Below are 18500 nucleotides of genomic sequence, written 5' to 3'. Positions count from 1 at the left end.
AAAAAGGATTGGTTTGTGTCTTTTAAATTTGATGCTAATATAAAGTTGGCTTGTAGCAGAAAACTCTTGGGAATGACATTGAAAGTCACTTGGGAATGATATTCAGATTTCATATCCACAAGACCAGTGCTTTTCAAAATTTGAGCATCCTTGTATTTGCCACTTTGCACCTATGCAGTGAAGAAGATTTGGGGCTACAGAGAGGGAGACTCAACCCCATGCACCATTTTCCAAACATTCAATAGTCTCCAGAGCAGGGGCAGCCCTAGGGTGCAGGGTACCTTACGCAAAGCCCCACCCCACCACCCCTCTGCCCACAGCACTCTTTCACGGTGCCCACCCTGCCATCCACACCCTCAGGGCCTACTGTAAACTCTTAGAGGATTGGCTACATCAGGGGTGTGTGGCCTAATATGCAAAGGAGTTCCTGCTACAAAAAAAGCCCTGGAGAAGATTCAAACCCTCTGAATACATTCTAAAAATTGCAGCTGTGGGATGCACATTAGAAACTAGGGTTGCTTAGAAATGTTAACAAGCCCTATTTAAAGCCTTATAATTTGTAGGGAAATTGTAGATGACTGGGGAAGGCAATGGCAAACCAACCCATAAAAAGTCTGCCATGAAAACGTAGTGAAAGCAACGTCACCCCAGAATCTAAAACAACTGGTGCTTGCACAGGGGACTACCCTTACCTTTAAAAAAAAAAACAGGAAACTTCAAGAAAATGTTCATGGTGAGAGTAAATGAACTATTAGCCTGTCCTTCTTAAAGCTATGTCAGATTGTTCCACGATTCATGACTTTCTTTTTGTCAAAAAGAAGTCCCGTGGGACTGAAAACATAGCTGGAACAAGTTTAGGAGCTTGAGGAAGAAACCTATGCTCAAACCCACTTGTGGGAAGGGCAGGCTAGAAACTGAAAACATAAATAAAGTGGTGATTATTTCTTGTAGCATTAGTTTTCATGGACAGAAAGAAAGACATAAGCAAGTATTTCTATACCCAAGGTAACAAGATCAAATGGAGGAAAATATTCTAGTGTGTAGTTTTCAGTTTATGCCAGTTTCTTATTCTTCACACACGAAATTGACTCATGGAAGTCCAGCAGGAGCTGTGCAGATGATTTGGGGTAATCTAATGGTATGGCATGTCCACATTTCTCCAGCATATGAACTTGGGAATGAGGAATGCCTGCAGCTAAAATTGCTGCTCCAGATGAATCCAGGACCTGTACAGAAAAAAATATATATACCATATCCATCACTGCTTCCACATGTAGGTTTTGCTCCAGTTTGGCATCCAAGCTGAAGTGGGCATTTTTTGGACCATTCACACTATGTCATCCTCTAATCACCCACTTTCTGGGTTTTCCCCTGCTCTAATTTGATCTTTCCCTAACCTATTTTCATATGATCTTTTTTTGAAAGACTGTAGTCAAAAGGCCTTTGTATGCTTTGTGGACTAGGAAGTGCACATTTGTTAGGGTTTCACACACACACACACACACACACACACATTAGCATCTTTTTCCTTTCCTCCTTCTCCCCCATGGCCACCATTTTATCCCAAACCAATCCATCCCAGGGATTTTGTTCAGGCTTTTAAAAAAAATCAGCAATTACTAGATCAGGAGTCACCAACATAGTGCCTGTGAGCACCTTGGGGCCCGCCAACATATTTTCTGGAACCCGTAAAAAGTTTTTAGGAAGTGGGTGGGGCCAGGTAGGGCTTCTGTCCAGCAAGCCTTATGAATGGCTACTGAAAATCTGATTGGCTGTGAAGATTTTTTTTAAAGTTTCTTTGGAAACAGCTGTACTACAGCACAAGAGTCTTCACTGTGGGACTGAAGTAAACCTATGGCAATCATTTCATGGCTGAAAAAGAATAAACTTTTTAATACCCTGCTTTTCTCTACCCTAAGAAGTCTCAAAGGCTCTTACAATCACCTCCCCTTCCTCTCCTCACAGTCTTGTGAGGTAGGTGGGTCTGAGAGAGTTTTGAGAGACTGGCTCAAGGTCACCTAGAAGGAGGAAGAGTGGGGAATCAAACCTGGTTCTCCAAATTAGAGTGTACTACTCTTAACCACAACACCACACTAGCTGGCTCTGCCTTCTGCAGCAGCCATTTCGTGGCTGCACCCACCATGCTATGTCAGAATTCCAAAGGTGCACGCAGGCTCAAAAAGGGTGGGGACCCCTGTGCTCAACACTAGGGGGAGGGTGACAGCCACAGGGAGCTGAGGCAAGGAAAATATAGAGGAAATTGCCATGGGGTCCATATGCAGTAATGATTTGGAGTTGAGAGTAAACAGTGAAGTGGCTAAGTTTGCGGATGACACTAAATTGTTCACGGTGGTAAGAACCAGGGAGGATTGTGAAGCACTCCAAAGGGAACTGTTGAGACTGGGAGAGTGGGTGTCAATGTGGCAAATGAGGTTCAACGTGGCCAAGTGCAAAGTAATGCACATTGGGGCCAAAACTCCTAACTACAAATACATGTTGATGGACTTTGAACTGGTGAGACTGACCAAGAGAGAGATCTTGGAATTGTGGTAGATAACTCACTGAATATGCCAAAGCAGTGTGTGACTGTAATAAAAAAGGCCAACGCTATACTGGGAATTATTAGGAAGGGAATTGAAAACAAATCAGCCAGTATCACAATGCCCCTGTATAAATCAATGGCGCAGCATCATTTGGAGTACTGTGTTAGATTCTGGTCACTACACCTCAAAAAAGATACTATAGCATTGGAAAAAGTACAGAAAAGGGCTACTAGAATGATTAAAGGATTGGAACACTTTCTCTTTGAAGAAAGGTTAAAGTGCTTGGGGCTCTTTCGCTTGGAGAAACAATGACTGAGGGGTGACATGATAGATGTTTACAAGATTATGCATGGGACAGAGAAGATAGAGAAAGAAGTACTTTTCTCTCTTTCTCACAATACAAGAACTCATGGGCACTCAATGAAATTGCTCAGCAGTCAGGTTAGAACTGATAAAAGGAGGTACTTCTTCACCCAAAGGGTGATTAACACATGGAATTCACTGCCACAGGAAGTGGTGGCAGCTACAAGCTTAGACAACTTCAAGAGGAGACTGGATAAACATTTGGAGCAGAGGTCCCTCAGTGGCTATTAGCCACAAGGTATAGATGGCACTCTCTGTCTGGGGCAAGTGATGCTCTATATTCTTGGTGCTTGGAGGGCAACAGTGGGAGGGTTTCTAGTGTCCTGGCCCCACTTATGGACTTCCTGATGGCACATGGATTTTTTGGCCACTTTGTGACGGAGTGTTGGACTGAATGGGCCACTGGCCTGATCCAACATGGCTTCTCTTATGTTCTTATGGAAATATTCTATTGCCACCGCAATTGCCTCTGCACTTGAGAAGGGTAATGATTGTTACATGGATAACGTCACCATGTTGAAGTAGCCTAATCATATTTACAGGAGTTTAAAGGTTGCAAGAAATGATTAGTTAGCAACCCTTATGATCCTCGCCTACAAGGAACAGAACAAGGATTTTGATGGTGGAATCAGGGCTGGCACCAGGCTTTTTGGCTCCCTAGGTGAGGCCTCACCATCCATGGGCAAAGCCAGGCTGGGTCCCCATCACAGTCCCCCCTCCTGCACCTGCCTCTCTGGGCTTACCAAAGTGCTGCTGCTTTCTACCCCTCTCCTTTGGCAGTGTCCTTTCCTTTGGCATTTCAGGTGAGGCTGGGGAAGAGTCCGGGGAGTGTTTCAGCCAGGAGAAGGGGGGATGCAGCAGCTGCAGCTGCCCACTGCTCTCATCTCCATTTCCAAAGACTAGAAATATAGATATCCGAAGTGTACTTGCCTGGTCATTTTTCCCCCAGATTATCTGTGTTGGAGCTTTGATCTTGCTTATGTTGTCATGAAGGCTGTACAAGGACTCATCACTGAACGTGTCGAAGAAATCTTTTCAATAATAAAAGAAACAGACATACAGTTGTTTCTGGCATACCTTTTCATACCCATCAATCTCAGACCCTTAAGGCACTATTGGAAAGCCCACCTTCTTCAAATGGTACCTTTAAACTATTTGAGCCCCACTCAGCCTAGCCCAGGGGTGGCCAAACAGCAGCTTGGGAGCCACACTTGGCTCTTTTACACATATTGTGTGGCTCTCAAAGCCCCAATTGCCCCCTTGGCTGACTTGGAAAAGGCATTTCTCTCTTTAAATCACTTCTCCAAGCCAAGGCAGAAAACAGGATGGAGAATGCAAGGTAGTTGAGAGGACAGTGGCTGAACAATTACAGGCCTTCTTGGATGACGCATCTGTCCTTGACCCAGTCTGGTTTCTGCCTTGGCGGTTTTGTTTTTAATTGTTTTGACTATTTAACTACTGTAATTGTTTTTAATGATCTTGTAAAATGGTTTTTGTGATCTGCCTTGAGCCTGCTTGCAGGAAGTGTGGAATATAAGTCTAAATAAATAAATAAATCACTTACATTTCAGGAAAAAATCATTGTTTGGCAACCGCATTTCTAAAATTCCCTTTGTGAACTAAGAGAAAAAAGAAGAATCTCTTTCAGGTCACAGGAAGTGCAAGGTAGTTAGAGGGTGATGGCATGCATAAGTTAACATTTCTAATCAAGAAGCAGAATAGGATGATATTGAGCTTGAGTGGTACACTGTCTCTCTTTGTTCATTCAGGGTTCCAGAGAGGTAGCCGTGCTCAATCTGTTGTAGCAAAATTAAGCAGGAGTCTTCCAGTACCGTAAAGTCTAATCATTTTTACTATTATTGTTCCAACAAAAACTTTCATGGACTAGAGCTCACTGACTGGGTTTTCACTATGGAGTCACTTAATACATAAAAATCACAGTGTAGTGAGGGCCCACTCAATGTATCAGAAAAAGTGGGGTTTAGTCTATAAGAGGTTGTGCTGGAATAAAAATCGTCCCCAACGGGGGACTTTCCTCATGTGCGCACCAGCATGCACGGCACGATGACGTCACCCAGAAGTGACGCCATCACACCAGTAATGTCATGCAGTGACTGCTCTAGGCGATTCTGGGAAAACTCTATGGTTTCCTGGACGCTCTACCTTTTGGGAGTGGAAAACTCTGTAGTACCTATTGTACCGTACCTGATCTCCTCATCTGATGAAGTGTGCTTAGAGAACATACAAAAGCTTACATTCTGAATAAAACTTGATTGGTCTTAAAGGTGCCACTTGACTCCTGCTTTGTTCAACTACTTCAGACCAACATGGCTGCCCACTTGGATCTATTTCCCTGTTTGAGTTTTCAGTGACACTTTCCCACTTTTCACTTTTTCACCTGTTTAGGTATCTTGATGCGATTGTATGCACCGATTCTGAGCAATTCTTCTCCTTGTGGGATAGTCCAAGGAATGAAAAGAATGTTCTCCGTGACATGGTTTCTACACAGCTCCTTCAAGTGCTTCATGATCTCTGTTTCTGTTGGACACCTCACGCCTAAGGAGAAGGATCAGCACAGTTGAGAAGGATCAGCACCGTGGCTATGGGGAAGGGAGAGCTCTGTACATGCCAGAGACTAGATTGGGAAGATGGAAGGAGTTGCACAAAGTTGTTGACTTGTCCCAACTTTTCTCCAAGTATTTCCCAATCTGAAGCTAGCAGACCTATCTAGACTGAACCAGATAGCCTGGCAACTTCATTCTGAGGGCACAACTAAATGTTCTGGTGGCCATGAGATGGCCACCATTGCCATTTTAGAAGCAGCTGTAGTTTAAAAAAACCCTGTAATGATGTCCCAGTCCAGAGCTCTAGCTCCTCTTGTTCCCTGCCATCCACATATCTTTTCAACAGCTGAAAAAAATCATGGGTGGCTGGCTTTAGGATTTCTCTTTAATTAAGTGAATTTAGATACTCACCAACTGGAGAAAGGAGAGACAGGCCACAGACTTCAGATGGATAGTTAGCAGCATAAACCCCAGCAAACAGTCCACCCATGGAGATGCCAACCAAGTGAAAAGGCTTTCTGTTCAGGCCAGTGCACTCAACAAACTGAAATAAGCAGCATGAACAAGGGAAACATAAGAACCTTATGTAACAGACAAATAAGTCCATCTCACCCAGCATCCTGCATCAAACAGTGGCCAACCAGAGGCTCCCAGAATATCTGTAAAGCAGGGCATACATTAAACAGGTGGATATTGTAACTCTGCATGCAAGAGGATCTGAGAGGGAAAGGTTAAGGGAATTCTCTCACTCGGGACCTCTCTTCCTCTCCTTTCCTCTCTTACATGGGCTTGGAGCTGTAGCAAGTTAACTTTTTGAAGTTAATCCATTCACAGCAAGTTAAATGTACCTACATGAATATGTCGTGTAAGATGTGCTTCTATTTTTGTAAGAAAAATTCCTTTCCCTTTTTACCACCGGAGTCAGATCATCTTTGTAATTTGTTTGAACACCATTTTCCCCTTAACTAAACAATGTGGGGGGTTAGGGATACTACATAAAGCTCCTGTGCTTCCAAGGCAAATTGTATGTGCACACATACATACACATATATACACAATGCATTGTATTTTCACAACATAAACATAACAAAATACAGTACAACAGTTATAAATTAATACTCAGACAGTAATAAAAATATAGCATTTTAACTAAGATATTTCTCTTTTAAACATATACTGGAAATTTGCAATATTTAGCTGTTTCAAACACTCTCTCTCAATAAAGAGACTATAGTCTATGAAATTTAAAATTTTGTAAAGTTTACCATAAACAGAGTATATCAATCCAATTGAGAATATCATGGTATCATATTTTGGTAAATATTCCATTATGGGAAACCAGGTTGCCTCAAAATTGGATGAAATTTTTTGAGAAATGAAAAATGATAAATTGTCAGAGTTCAGCCATACTATATGTGTCCCATACCTTCTTGCACTGTAGTGATTAATCTGGGGAGCTTTGACTTTCTAGTGTGAATAAAAGAACTGAGATAGCTTCAGATCTAAATGAGGGGCAAGAATCAGACTTCCAACCATTGAGGAAAAGATGTTCAGGATTAAGTAGAATTTCAGTACCAGTTATTGTGTCCATTTGTTTAAGAACTTCCAAAAAGAGCAAATATAAGAACAGGTGAGCCAACAGTGCAGATAATCTCCACGTTGTCCACATTCCTTCTAGCAGTATGGACTTACTGAACTAACGTGTGCCAGTTTTTGTGGGGTTAACAAATGATATATTTTAAACATTTTACCCAGTATATACCACCTCACTTCGGAGTGAGGAGCCATGACATCATATGCAAACAATTAACAGAGGAAATATCTTGGCTCTGTATACCTGAGATAGCCATGTAAGGAGGTGGATTGGCCACAAGACAACACAAGAGACTTATTCACACCAGAACTGGTCGCAAGGTGGGTCCCACCAGGACAAAATGTTGCGATTTTGATGCCCAAAGAGGGACACTGAATAGAGTTTTAGTGTGGGTGATTAAACCTTAGGCTGCCTTGTGGATTTACTTATAATAATATTAATATAAATGGAACCATTCATCTGCACCCCCCAGGACCACCTTTGGAACCAATCAGCCAGGTAAGAATTAAGCCACCTGAGTGGAAGTTCCCAAAATATTTATTTCAGCTAGTCAGTCCAGAAGGATACCGCACTTGATTATTTTATGAGTGTCTAAGCAGCCAAGGAGACTCAAAAAGGATTCCATCCCCATGCATGTCACCAGCACCAGTCATTTAAAAGGAGACCAAAGTAGCTTCCATTTTGAAACTGAGATTAATCCAAATTCAACTCGGTCCAGTACTCTGGAGAAGATGTACAGCAATGATTCATTCAAGTATCTGTCTCCTAAATGAGGTAATTGCTGCAGAGAGATAGTTATTTAATCACAGTTGGATCTACAAACAGCTTTATCCAAGATTTTATTATCCATAGGACTAGCAGAAAAGCAAGTGCTTTAAAAACTATTGCAGAAATGGATAACAGGGTTCTGCTTAGCAACTCCTTTAATGTGGGTTCATGCAACAATAGACATAATAATTTCTCTCTTATTGGTGTTATATTTTAATTTTATTAAAGAAATAAAAGCAAGAAGCATACAAAGGTTAAAAAATAAAAAATATAAAGAGGAAAAAAATAAAAATATAAAAAGGGTAAAAAAGAAAGATCACAAAAGACTTCCAGTTTTCTCTATAATATAATTTTGATTACAAAGGTTTCCTTCCTTATATATTAAGAGTAAGAATCCTCTCTCTTTTTATTTCCCCTTAAGCAAACTTCTTATTTAATGAAAGCTTTAAAAACTCCTAACTTTAAAAACCAAATCAAAATCATCCTTAAGTTTCTCAGTCTAATCTCTAATAAATAAAATAATTATATTTTTCTTAATTATAAGTTTAATCATAATTACCAAGTTTCACAACTTCTCCAACCATTTTCTACTATGCCTATTGTGGGAATTTTTTTTTTCATTTCTATGCATGGATCATTTCCATTGCCATGGTCAAAATCATTCTTTCCAGGTGATTCTCCATTAAATCTAACATAACAGACTCAGATTACAGCTATAATTTAGTCTATAGAATCTTCTACAAATTCCACATCCACTGTGCTTTTTTTTTGTAGAAAAAGCCCAGCAGGAGTTCATTTGCATATTAGGTCACACCACTTAGCCTGGAAGCGTGTGGCTGCTGCATGGCAGATTGGGCCAGCCAGAGCCCTGGCCAGTCCAAGCAGAGCTCCGCTCTTGTGGGCTCTGGCAGAAAAAAACCCTCTGCATATCCATCTCCTCTCTTTGTAGAAAGTTTGCTAAAAGTAGTGTGATCCTCTTTCTGATGTCTTTTTGTCAGTTTCTTCTTCGATAGCTTTTAGTCTCAGAAAAATATTGCATTTCTCTCACATCCATAAAGTCCAAATACCTTGCAAGTTCTTTGCCATTACACGTGGATAATCTCAAAAAAAAAAAAAAATGGAGTTTCTAAGTTGCAAATTCCATTAGCTAAGACGCAAAGCATCCGCTTCAGCGGAAAACACCCAGGAAGTAGTGATCAATTACACGTGGATAATCTCTTAGATCTTCCCTTTTAATCCAGGGAAATTTTTTTCCAAACAGAGAGCACTCCTTGTCAGTAATTAGCTGTGTTGTCTCTTCACATTCCCGTGAAGGTGTCACCCTGCCATTACATCTTCACCGAAAGCCATAATAATTTCAACCTTTAGCTGATCTGACAAAATCTCTGGCCAAAAAGCAAGCACTCTACCTAATGTGGAAACATCTGCATACATTTACGGAGCAGAGGTCCTCAATTTTGTTGAGACTGTGGACACTTCTGGAACTTTGAGAATGTGAACTGAGTGCACAATAAAATGGCTATTTTGGGTATCAGACCCAAATCATAAATTGGCTGCCACAGGGTAATGGAACCAATCATAAAATGTTGGAAGATTCCAGCCAGCCTCATCTTATGATGGGGACAACTATTTCTAATACTTGCTCCCTGCAGAGATAAAGGCAATGTCACCTTCTGGGCTCTTCTGAAACACTTCCTGCTACAATGAGGTAGAGGACAGGCAGCAACAGCTATTTGCTTTGGAGAAGAGATGTTCTGGGGAAGAAGCAAATGGGCTCCAAGAAACCTTTCAGTGGGTGTCACAATGCCCACAAGTACCATTTTGAGGAATCACTGATCCAAAGGGAGGCCTTACCTGGTGTAGCCTTGTCACATGATCAATCGTAGTGTAGCTATCTCCTGGCAAGCAAGTGGTATCCCCATGACCAGGCATATCAACAGCAACCACATGGATGTTCTTAGGAAAAAACTTAAGGGGAAAAATAACATCACCAGAAATATGGGTCTCAAGAAATGAAAACACAGGTGATACATATCAACCTCATTATCATGAAATTGCTGGAACGTTTTACATCCCTTGGTCACTGCCTCCACCTGCATCTGGGTTTTTCACTTATTAGTTTTTTGTACTTCTAAAGGCTTAGGAATCTTCACTAATAAGACTTTTTAACTTGGGCGAGGGAGGGTTGAACATACGTATAAAATATCACATTTCCAAGGGGGCTGTTTATTTTTATTTATTTGTTTACATAATTTGTACCCTGTCTTTCTCACCAAAGCAGCTTTCATCATTCTCCTCTTCTCCATTTTATCCTCACAACAATCCTGTGAGGTAGGGTAGGCTGAGAGTACACGACTAGCCCAACCTCACCCAGCAAGCTTTCATGGCAGAGCAGGGATTTAAACCTGAGTTTCCTACATCATAATCCAACAGTCTAAACACTACACTGCACTGATTCCCATGCAAATCTAATAATACTGGGGTGGAGACTGATTCCAGATAATTTCCCTTTCACAATCAAAAGAATGTTTAAGTTATGTTATAAAACAGGAGACATTTTCAAAGTTCAAAGCATGTTGCAAGAAGATAAGCAAGAAGCATATATTATGATGATCTAGGGTTGCTACCTCTGTCTTGGGAAATTCATGAAGATTTGGAGGGGTGGAGTCCGTGGAAGGTAGAATTTGGGGAGGGGAGATTCCATAGAGTCTGCCCTCCAAATCTACCATTTCATCAAAAAAACTGATCTCTCTTGCCTGGAGATCAGTTGCAATTCCAAGATCTCCAGCCACCACCATCAGTCCATCAGTGGCTATTAGCCACAGCGTATTGTTGAAACTGTCTGTCTGGGGCAACAGTGTGAGGGCTTCTAGTGTCCTGGACCCACCATAATGTTCCCTCTAAACTGTGGAGTCTTGTGAGCAAAAATTCTACTTTGTGAGCTACTGGCATTAAAGTTGTGAGTTACTGTATAAATTAGTTTGCTCTGGGGCCATTTTTCCTGAGCTGAGACAAAAATGTGTGAGCTGGAGGCTAAAAAATCGTAAACTAGCTCACACTAACTGCTTAGAGGGAACATTGCCCCACTGGTGGACTTCCTGATGGCACCTGGGTTTTTTAGCCATTGTGTGACACAGAGTGTTGGACTGGATGGGCCATTGGGCTGATCCAACATGGCTTCTCTTATGTTCTTATAGAAGTTGGCAACCCTATGATCACACACTTTCTACACTGTAGTGATATAATGAAAGCTTAAATTTCACTTCTAATTTAGTCCTATGTCTGTGAGAACTTTCTGGTAACCATTCATGATATCATTTAATGTTGAAGCTGAGGAGGAAGGCAGTGCATGGCCGTAGGAGCAGATGAGCAAGGCAGAAGTCAAGGAAAAAATACCCAAGTAAGGACAGGAACTGATGCCCCCCAACCACTAGAACTGATACCTGCTGGTTGTTGAAGGTTAAAAATGTGTTTGTAGGGTGAAGTCATGAACAGGCAAAATGCTTTCAACTCTGAACACCTCTGAATGCAGGTCCTTAACACAGCGGAGAAAGCAAATGGCTAATTGCCTAGGTGAACCTCTCCTTGACCACTGGCACTGTCCTCAACAATGATCCTCCCCCAACAAAAGTTTAAACCTACCGTGAGGGTAATTAACCACATGTCTTTGTTGAGTGTGAGCCCGTGAAGCAACAGCATGGAGGGCTGAAGGCCAGGCTTCCCACAGGACAAGTAGCAGAACCTGTAGCCATTATGCTCAGCATATCTCACTTGCAACCCATTTATCTCTCGACCAAACCTAAAAGCAAAGAGGACAGGATAAATGGACAAGATCTCATCCTGGCCATCGTTTTTTGTTTGCTATAATCTACCCCTTGTAATAGCTACTGCTCCTCCTCCCTGGTTTTGGTGCTGTTTGTTTGGGTGCTTTTATTTTATTGAATTATTTTATCATTTTGAATGCTGTTTTTAATTGTTTTAACATTTTAATGTTTTTCTGTTCACCACTTTGGGGTCCCTGGCTGGTTGAGAAGGTGACATTAAAATGTTATAAATATTTTTTTAAAAATACTATGCTAAATTAGGGCCAAGGTCAGACGCACATAAACTGACGAGATGGGCATGGAGATTTGGCGGGGGAGGGCGGGATATAAAAATAAAAAATAAAAAAAAATGGATGAAAGCCAGATGCATGTCGGATTTTATGCGGTTGTCCAAACATCAGCATCTGGCAATGGTCATTGACTCATTCGTGTCCCAAACTGCCACGACTGAGACGTGGACTTTTTTGATAGTACATTAAATCCGGAATAAGAATGCTTCCGACAACTCCCGCGTGTACTTTCTATGTTTGAATGTTCCATTTTAGCCGACTCGTCGCAAGCACACATCCGCTTCCCTACGAGAGCCCACTCCAAATGATATCATTGCACCAGCAGTTGTTGACTCAGCCTTCCAACCTTCCGAGGTCAGTAAAATATGTACTCAGCTTGCTGGGGGGGGGGGGGAGTGTAATGACCGGGGAAGGCAATGGCAAACCATCCCATAAAAGGTCTGCTGTGAAAACTTTGTGAAAGCAGCATCACCCCAGAGTCGAAAACGACTGGTGCTTGCACAGGGGACCTTTCCTAAATGGGGCGGAAGGCAGATTGCCCACCTTTGCTGTCTCCCTGCCAGGGGAGGAAGATGACCCACCTTTGCCGTCTCCCCGCCAGGCAGAGAGACAGCAAAGAGAGTTGCTGTGCTCCCCCCCATTTAAACACCGCAGCGGGGTGTTTAAATGGGGAGGGAGGAAGATCCCCCACCTTTGCTGTCTCCCCACCAGGCAAAGAGACAGCAAAGAGAGTTGCCATGCTCCCCCCCCATTTAAACACCACGTCGGGGTGTTTAAATGGGGGGGGAGGAAGATCACCCACCTTTACTGTCTCCCCGCCAGTTGGGGAGACAGCAAAGAGAGTTGCTCTGCTCCCCCCATTTAAACACCACGGCGGGGTGTTTAAATGGGGGTGGGGAGGAAGATGATCCACCTTTGCTGTCTCCCCACCAGACGGAGAGACAGCAAAGAGAACTCCTGGGCTTCCCCTTCCTTTCCGGGTGTTTAAATGGGGGGGGGGAGCAGATCGCCCACCTTTCCTGGCACCTTTTAAAAGAAAAAGCCAAGCACGATATCCCACGGGACTGTGCTTGTGCGAGTGTGGAATGCCATCTCAAAAAATGAGGTCCAGTTGAGACCTCTGATCAACCAACGACGGGACCAACACTGCTTAGAACTGTAGGATGGAGGCATGTCTGATCAGGAAATTCGTTGTAAAAAAGCTGCGGGGTATAATGGTGACGGGTTAGGGATGGATTTAATGGTGAGTGTGACCGCGGCCATGACTCTTTTCACACTGACACCTAATTTTCTGTGCAGAGTCATCAGTCATAGGAGTCAAAGGCTCAGGGCATTTTCCTATTCCAAGCATCATCTTCCTGTGTTTATCCCTCCCACACACACTCCCGCCACCAAAGAAGCACTTGAAGTTCAACCTGGCCCTGGTTCACACTTGCCCTATTTAATTTGATTGTTTATTTCTGACCTGCTTTTTCCTCAGAGGTCAAGGCAAATTCCAAGAAAAATTATATTACAAACTCAGCAGTTTCAGCAGATGCCACTATCAAGGTTTCAAAAAGTACAAAAAAACCCAAATAAAACACTGCAGAACCTTGATTACCCAAAGTGGCTGGCTGTAACCTTGAAACTACCCAGCTATATGGACTAACGGTGTGCACCTCAAAAATTATTTTAGTTCCATATCAGAAGGTTGAGAAGGGCATCATTATCGTTTTCATTAAATATTAGGAGTATTAACATTCTAGAAAGTTGTGCCTAGGGGGGAAATGCATTTTTAAAAATGTTGGAAGAACTGCTTTCAACTCAGTGAAAACAGTAATCATGCACTTTCTGAACTTGCTAAAATAAATTTAAATGGTAATTTTTGAAGTCCCCCCTCCAAGTAGGGCTGCCAACGATGAGGTCACTTGTGGGTGATGTCATTGCGTCACGCGTGCGAGAAGATCCCCCGCTGGACAACGCTAGGACTTGGCAACCCTACCTTCAAGAGGCAGTGGAAGCAGGAAGAGAGAGTGAAGCCAGGTCTACAACCTGTTGAAAATAATGACCCTTTACAATCTGAAAGGCCAATGAAATGTGGACCAGCTGGGATGTGCTCACTCCTCCAGTCATTCATGCAGCTTTTGTGACACTACTCTCATTGCTCAAATTTATCAGGTGTGAAATACCAGAACTTGGAATATTGGGAAGAGCTTTAGTGCTGTCAAATACTGCTGATCCAATCCAATGCTGCAAATATCAAGGATTATATAAAGTCAGCATAATCTGATTGCACACCCCTAATGCAGGCATAAAGTATGCTGATAATCAGGATGCCCTCCAGATGGGTTCTGGGAGCTCAATCCTAACCTGGGTGGTATGCTAGAAAAGCCCCTGACTGAGCATCTAAAACATGTGGCATCCAAAAGATGGCATCATGAGCAGGAATTGCTTCACAGGCCAAAACTGGTAAATGGGAACAAGTAAGGAGAAGCAGCCTGTCAGATATGTCAGCCCCTGTCCTTGATCTAGACCGGTTTGCCACCCAAGTAACCCAAGAGGCAGAATGGGTGTGAGGGAAGCAATGGCCATGGCTAGTTCCTGTGCTCACCTTGAGGTGAAATGGAGGAGGGTGTTCAGGACAACCTTCAGCTGGCCCTGGCCATTAAGAGCTTTATAGGCAAGAAAGAGCACCTGGAATTGAGCCTGGAAGCATAAAAGTAGCCAGAGCATGTTATACTGGCACTAAAACTAACATAATATGCATATCATCCCAGTCAAAACTAAGGCAGCTGCATGCTACCCTTCCAAGTTTTTTTTGAAGGGCAGCCACATTTGGAATCTCTAGTCTAGAGGATTTTCAAGAATGTATCAGTGTGACCAGATAAGCTGGGTCCAGAAGGAGAGCAAGTTAGCAACTTGGTAAAGATGAAAAAGTCACGCCTAGTAACTGATCCAAACCCTAAGCTCGTAGTATCACTTGCAAAAGAGAGCCATACTCTTGATCTCAAGTTGGTAAGTCAAATCCATTCCAAGACATCAGCCTTCCCAACAAACATCCTATCTGGAGTTAGTCCCAGCTTGATCTGCTGCATCTGCTTGATCACAGCAACTAGGCACTGCAACGGCTGCTTCTGGAGTCTTAGTTATGAAATCTATAAAGATGTTAGAAGGTTCAGCTGAAGCAAGATGCTGCAGCTTGTTTGTAGATGTATCATTTAGGCAGATATATCCCAAGTTTTTTTAAACTCCACACTGGTTTCTCAGTCTGTTTGCAAGCTAAAGTCCAAGTACTGGTGCAACACCCATAAAGTCCTGTATGTCAGGAGGCCAGGGTACTCCCCATCAATCATTGCCTTCCCAACACTGTTATGTATCCCCTGACCCTCATTAATATTACCTATGAGTTCACCCCCAAAATTGTTTGAGTTCCCTTGGACCAGAGGAATGGGACAGCATCCTCCCAAGCTCTTGACTTCAAGAATTCCAGGAATGTAGAGATAAAATACCTCAACAATGTTTGGCCTCAAGATGTCAGATGTGAAGCAAAATGCATGACTTTTCACATTGAAAGGAAGGCTTCTTAATCAAAGCAAATGAATGTTCTAGCTGTCTTCTATCTTTTCTTTGTCTGAGATGTACTTTGCCAAAATGGTGAGTTGTGTATACATCAGGTGTATACTCCTGGTCTGGTGTTTTGATGGTGCATGTTAGGGGACACAGCAGCTAGGCACTGCAACAGCTGCTTCTGAAGGCTTAGTTATGACATCTATGAAGATGTTTTAGAAGGTTCAGCCAAAACAAAATGCTGCAGCTTGCTTGCAGATATATTATTTAGGCAAATATATCTCAACAGGCCTCACAGGGACAGATGTAGTAGTAGAAGAAGACTTATACCTCACCCTTCTCTCTGAATCAGAGTCTCAGAGCGGCTTACAATCTCCTTTATCCTCTTCCTCCACAACAGACACCCTGTGAAGTGAGTGGGGCTGAGAGAGCTCTCCCAGAAGTTGCCTTTTCAAGGACAACTCTTGTGAGAGCTACAGCTAACCCAAGGCCATTCCAGCAGCTACAAGTGGAGGAGTGCAGAATCAAACCCGGTTCTCCCAGATAAGAGTCCAAACACTTAACCACTACACCAAACTTGGTAACATCATTAGAAGTAACAGACACAAAGATCAAATAACCAAACTTCATGACTGCAGCATGGCCCACAATTTTGCACATGTACCAATAATCACATATTCAGAACATATTTATAGCACTATTTTATAAAGGAGCTTTCAGCCCATAAACAAGGCCTGAAAAAATGCCCAGGTCCTATCCTAGATAATCACTTACCATATCCCAAACTTAAGCAGAGCTGAAGGCCACAGGAAGTAAATTGTGAGAAAAATAATCAATAAAATGCCTGTGCATATCAGAAGCAGTTCAAGCAAAATGAAGTCCATGCTTTCTTGTTAAGTTCTTTCCTGTCTGCGCATATTTTTCTAAAAAATCAGATGATGATGAATTGGAAGAAGGTGAACTCTTAGGATTGCAGAGAAGAAACCTGCAGGACAAAAAGGTTTGCAGGCTCAAGCTAGTGTTGCCCACTTGGCGAGGGAGATATTCTCCACATTTTTTTATTAAAAAAAACCACACTAGACATCTTTCAGCAAACTTAAGACCATAGAAGAGCCCTGCTGAATCAGACCAATGATCCATCTTGTCCAGCATCTTGTCTCACACAGTAGCCAACCAGTTCCTTAAGAGGACCAGCAATGGGGTACAGATGCCAAGACCGTCTACTGATGCTGCCTCCTGGCACTAGGATTCAGAGGTTGACTAACTCTGAACATGGAGGTTCCCCTCATTCACCATAGCTGTAGCCAACGATAGAAAAAAGGGAATAGAAAACTTAACTAGAGTTGCCAGGTCAGTGTTGAAAAATACCAGAAGGCTTTGGGAGTGGATCTCGGAAAGGGCAGGGTTTGGGGAGGGGAGGGGCCTCAGCATGGTACAATGCCACAGAGTCCACCCTTTAAAGCAGTCATTTTCTCCAGGGGAGCTGATCTCTGCCAGCTGGAGATCAGTTGTAAAAGGGGGAGATCTCCAGGCCCTAACTGGAGGCTGGCAACCCTAACCAACCCAACAAAATTGAATCAAGAACCTGGAAGGTAAGTTAGAAAGCAAAAGCAGGGCCAAAAGTTAAGACTAAATATGAACTAAATGAAATGAAATAAATAAATAAACTAGGGGTGATACCAGACAGCCGGTTTGGGTCGGCTTTAAGCCATCCCAAAGAGAGTCGGTCGGAAATGGAGTGCCCTGGAGATTCCGGATGGCGCACAGAAAAGGGGCAGGCCGTGGGCGACCAGGGAGCGTCTGGAACACTCTTGCTTCCTGTCCGCGGCTCTTTGGGCACTCTCCAGGTCCCTCCTGGCTTTCCAGATGGCCGGGGAAGCACCTCAGAGGCACCCCAGTGAAAAGGTACCACTTTGAAAGTGGTGCCTTTTCGAGCTGGCTCCCAGCAAGCCTGGGATGGGACTGGGGCAAGACGGGGACGGCAGGCAGATGTGCGCATGTGGCCACGCTTTTTTGGTCTGCCTGCCTCCCGTCCCCTGGGCAGCTTTAAATGTCCATCTGGTATCACCCTAGTTGTACATTAAAATGCATGTATTTATTACAAAAACATTTAAAAGCATATCAGGGTCCAACACAAGCCTCATAATACAGCTAAAAGTAACATGTGTCGAAGAGAAAATAAAAGTGGCCTAACATGTTTCAACCCAATAGAGCCTTCCTCAGAGGTCAAAAAATGGAAGGTACAAAAAGGTTCCTGTTACAACAAAAAGCCAATGCAGAAGTAGGTATAGTACCAAAACAGGAGTGCTGTTAAGGAAGAAAAGGATAATATTTGAAACGTTATGTCTAATTATGATATATATTATGTAAAAAGCCAAAATTATTTCACTTACTTCAAGGACGAAATAAAAAAACACAAGACAAATATTTCATATGAGGCCTCCTAGGATCTAGCCTAATAATGTCAAATAAAGATGCTCACAAGTTGAATAATATTGCTATTGTGTGACTAGAAATAAGAGGGGGGAAAGTTTTCTAATATTAACTTGTGCCAAATGTCAAATAAATTATACCTTAACAGGGTAAAATTCAATATAAGGAAAATACCTTCCAATTTTGGTCCAGAAAGTCTAGGTGTAGAACACCTTATGAGAGCCAATGTCCCTTCAGTACTGAGCAGTACGATAAGCCTGATGTCATTAGCTTATATATGATAGATGATGCAATCCTGATGCTACACTCAAGGTGAGAGGCAAAAAAAATGATGCAATGTCATGGTAGCAGGAATTTAAATGGATAATGCTAACTGACAAATCTTATTCATCTTATTCATCATCTATATGCACCCTCTCAAACATATTATCTGGAAGTATGGGCTGGGCTTTCACCAATATGTGGATGACACCCAGCTCTATCTACTGATTGATGGCTGCCCAGACTCTTCCCCAGAAGAGTTGAGTGGAGCATTACAAGATGTCGCTTGATGGTTGAAACATAGCCAATTGAAA

At 42.6% G+C, this 18500-nt stretch overlaps 1 protein-coding gene across 1 annotated transcript; it reads right to left on the bottom strand.

Annotated features, from left to right (window-relative positions):
- Window positions 1-1013: 1013 nt before the first annotated feature.
- Window positions 1014-16376, bottom strand: LOC132571469 (monoacylglycerol lipase ABHD6-like). The gene is made up of 8 exons (XM_060238265.1): window positions 16267-16376; window positions 11475-11631; window positions 9687-9800; window positions 5882-6014; window positions 5305-5462; window positions 4471-4525; window positions 3837-3937; window positions 1014-1226 (listed from the first exon to the last, which is right to left on the bottom strand). Exons 1-8 carry the CDS (start codon window positions 16374-16376, stop codon window positions 1053-1055), a joined length of 1002 nt encoding a protein of 333 aa, XP_060094248.1. The 3' UTR covers window positions 1014-1052.
- Between the last annotated feature and the right edge of the window lie 2124 nt (window positions 16377-18500).

This window comes from Heteronotia binoei, chromosome 5 (assembly GCF_032191835.1).
Source record: "Heteronotia binoei isolate CCM8104 ecotype False Entrance Well chromosome 5, APGP_CSIRO_Hbin_v1, whole genome shotgun sequence".
NCBI classification, from domain to species: Eukaryota; Metazoa; Chordata; class Lepidosauria; order Squamata; family Gekkonidae; genus Heteronotia; species Heteronotia binoei.
Note: the sequence above shows the minus strand (reverse complement) of the source record. Positions and strands in the feature narration are given on the sequence as shown.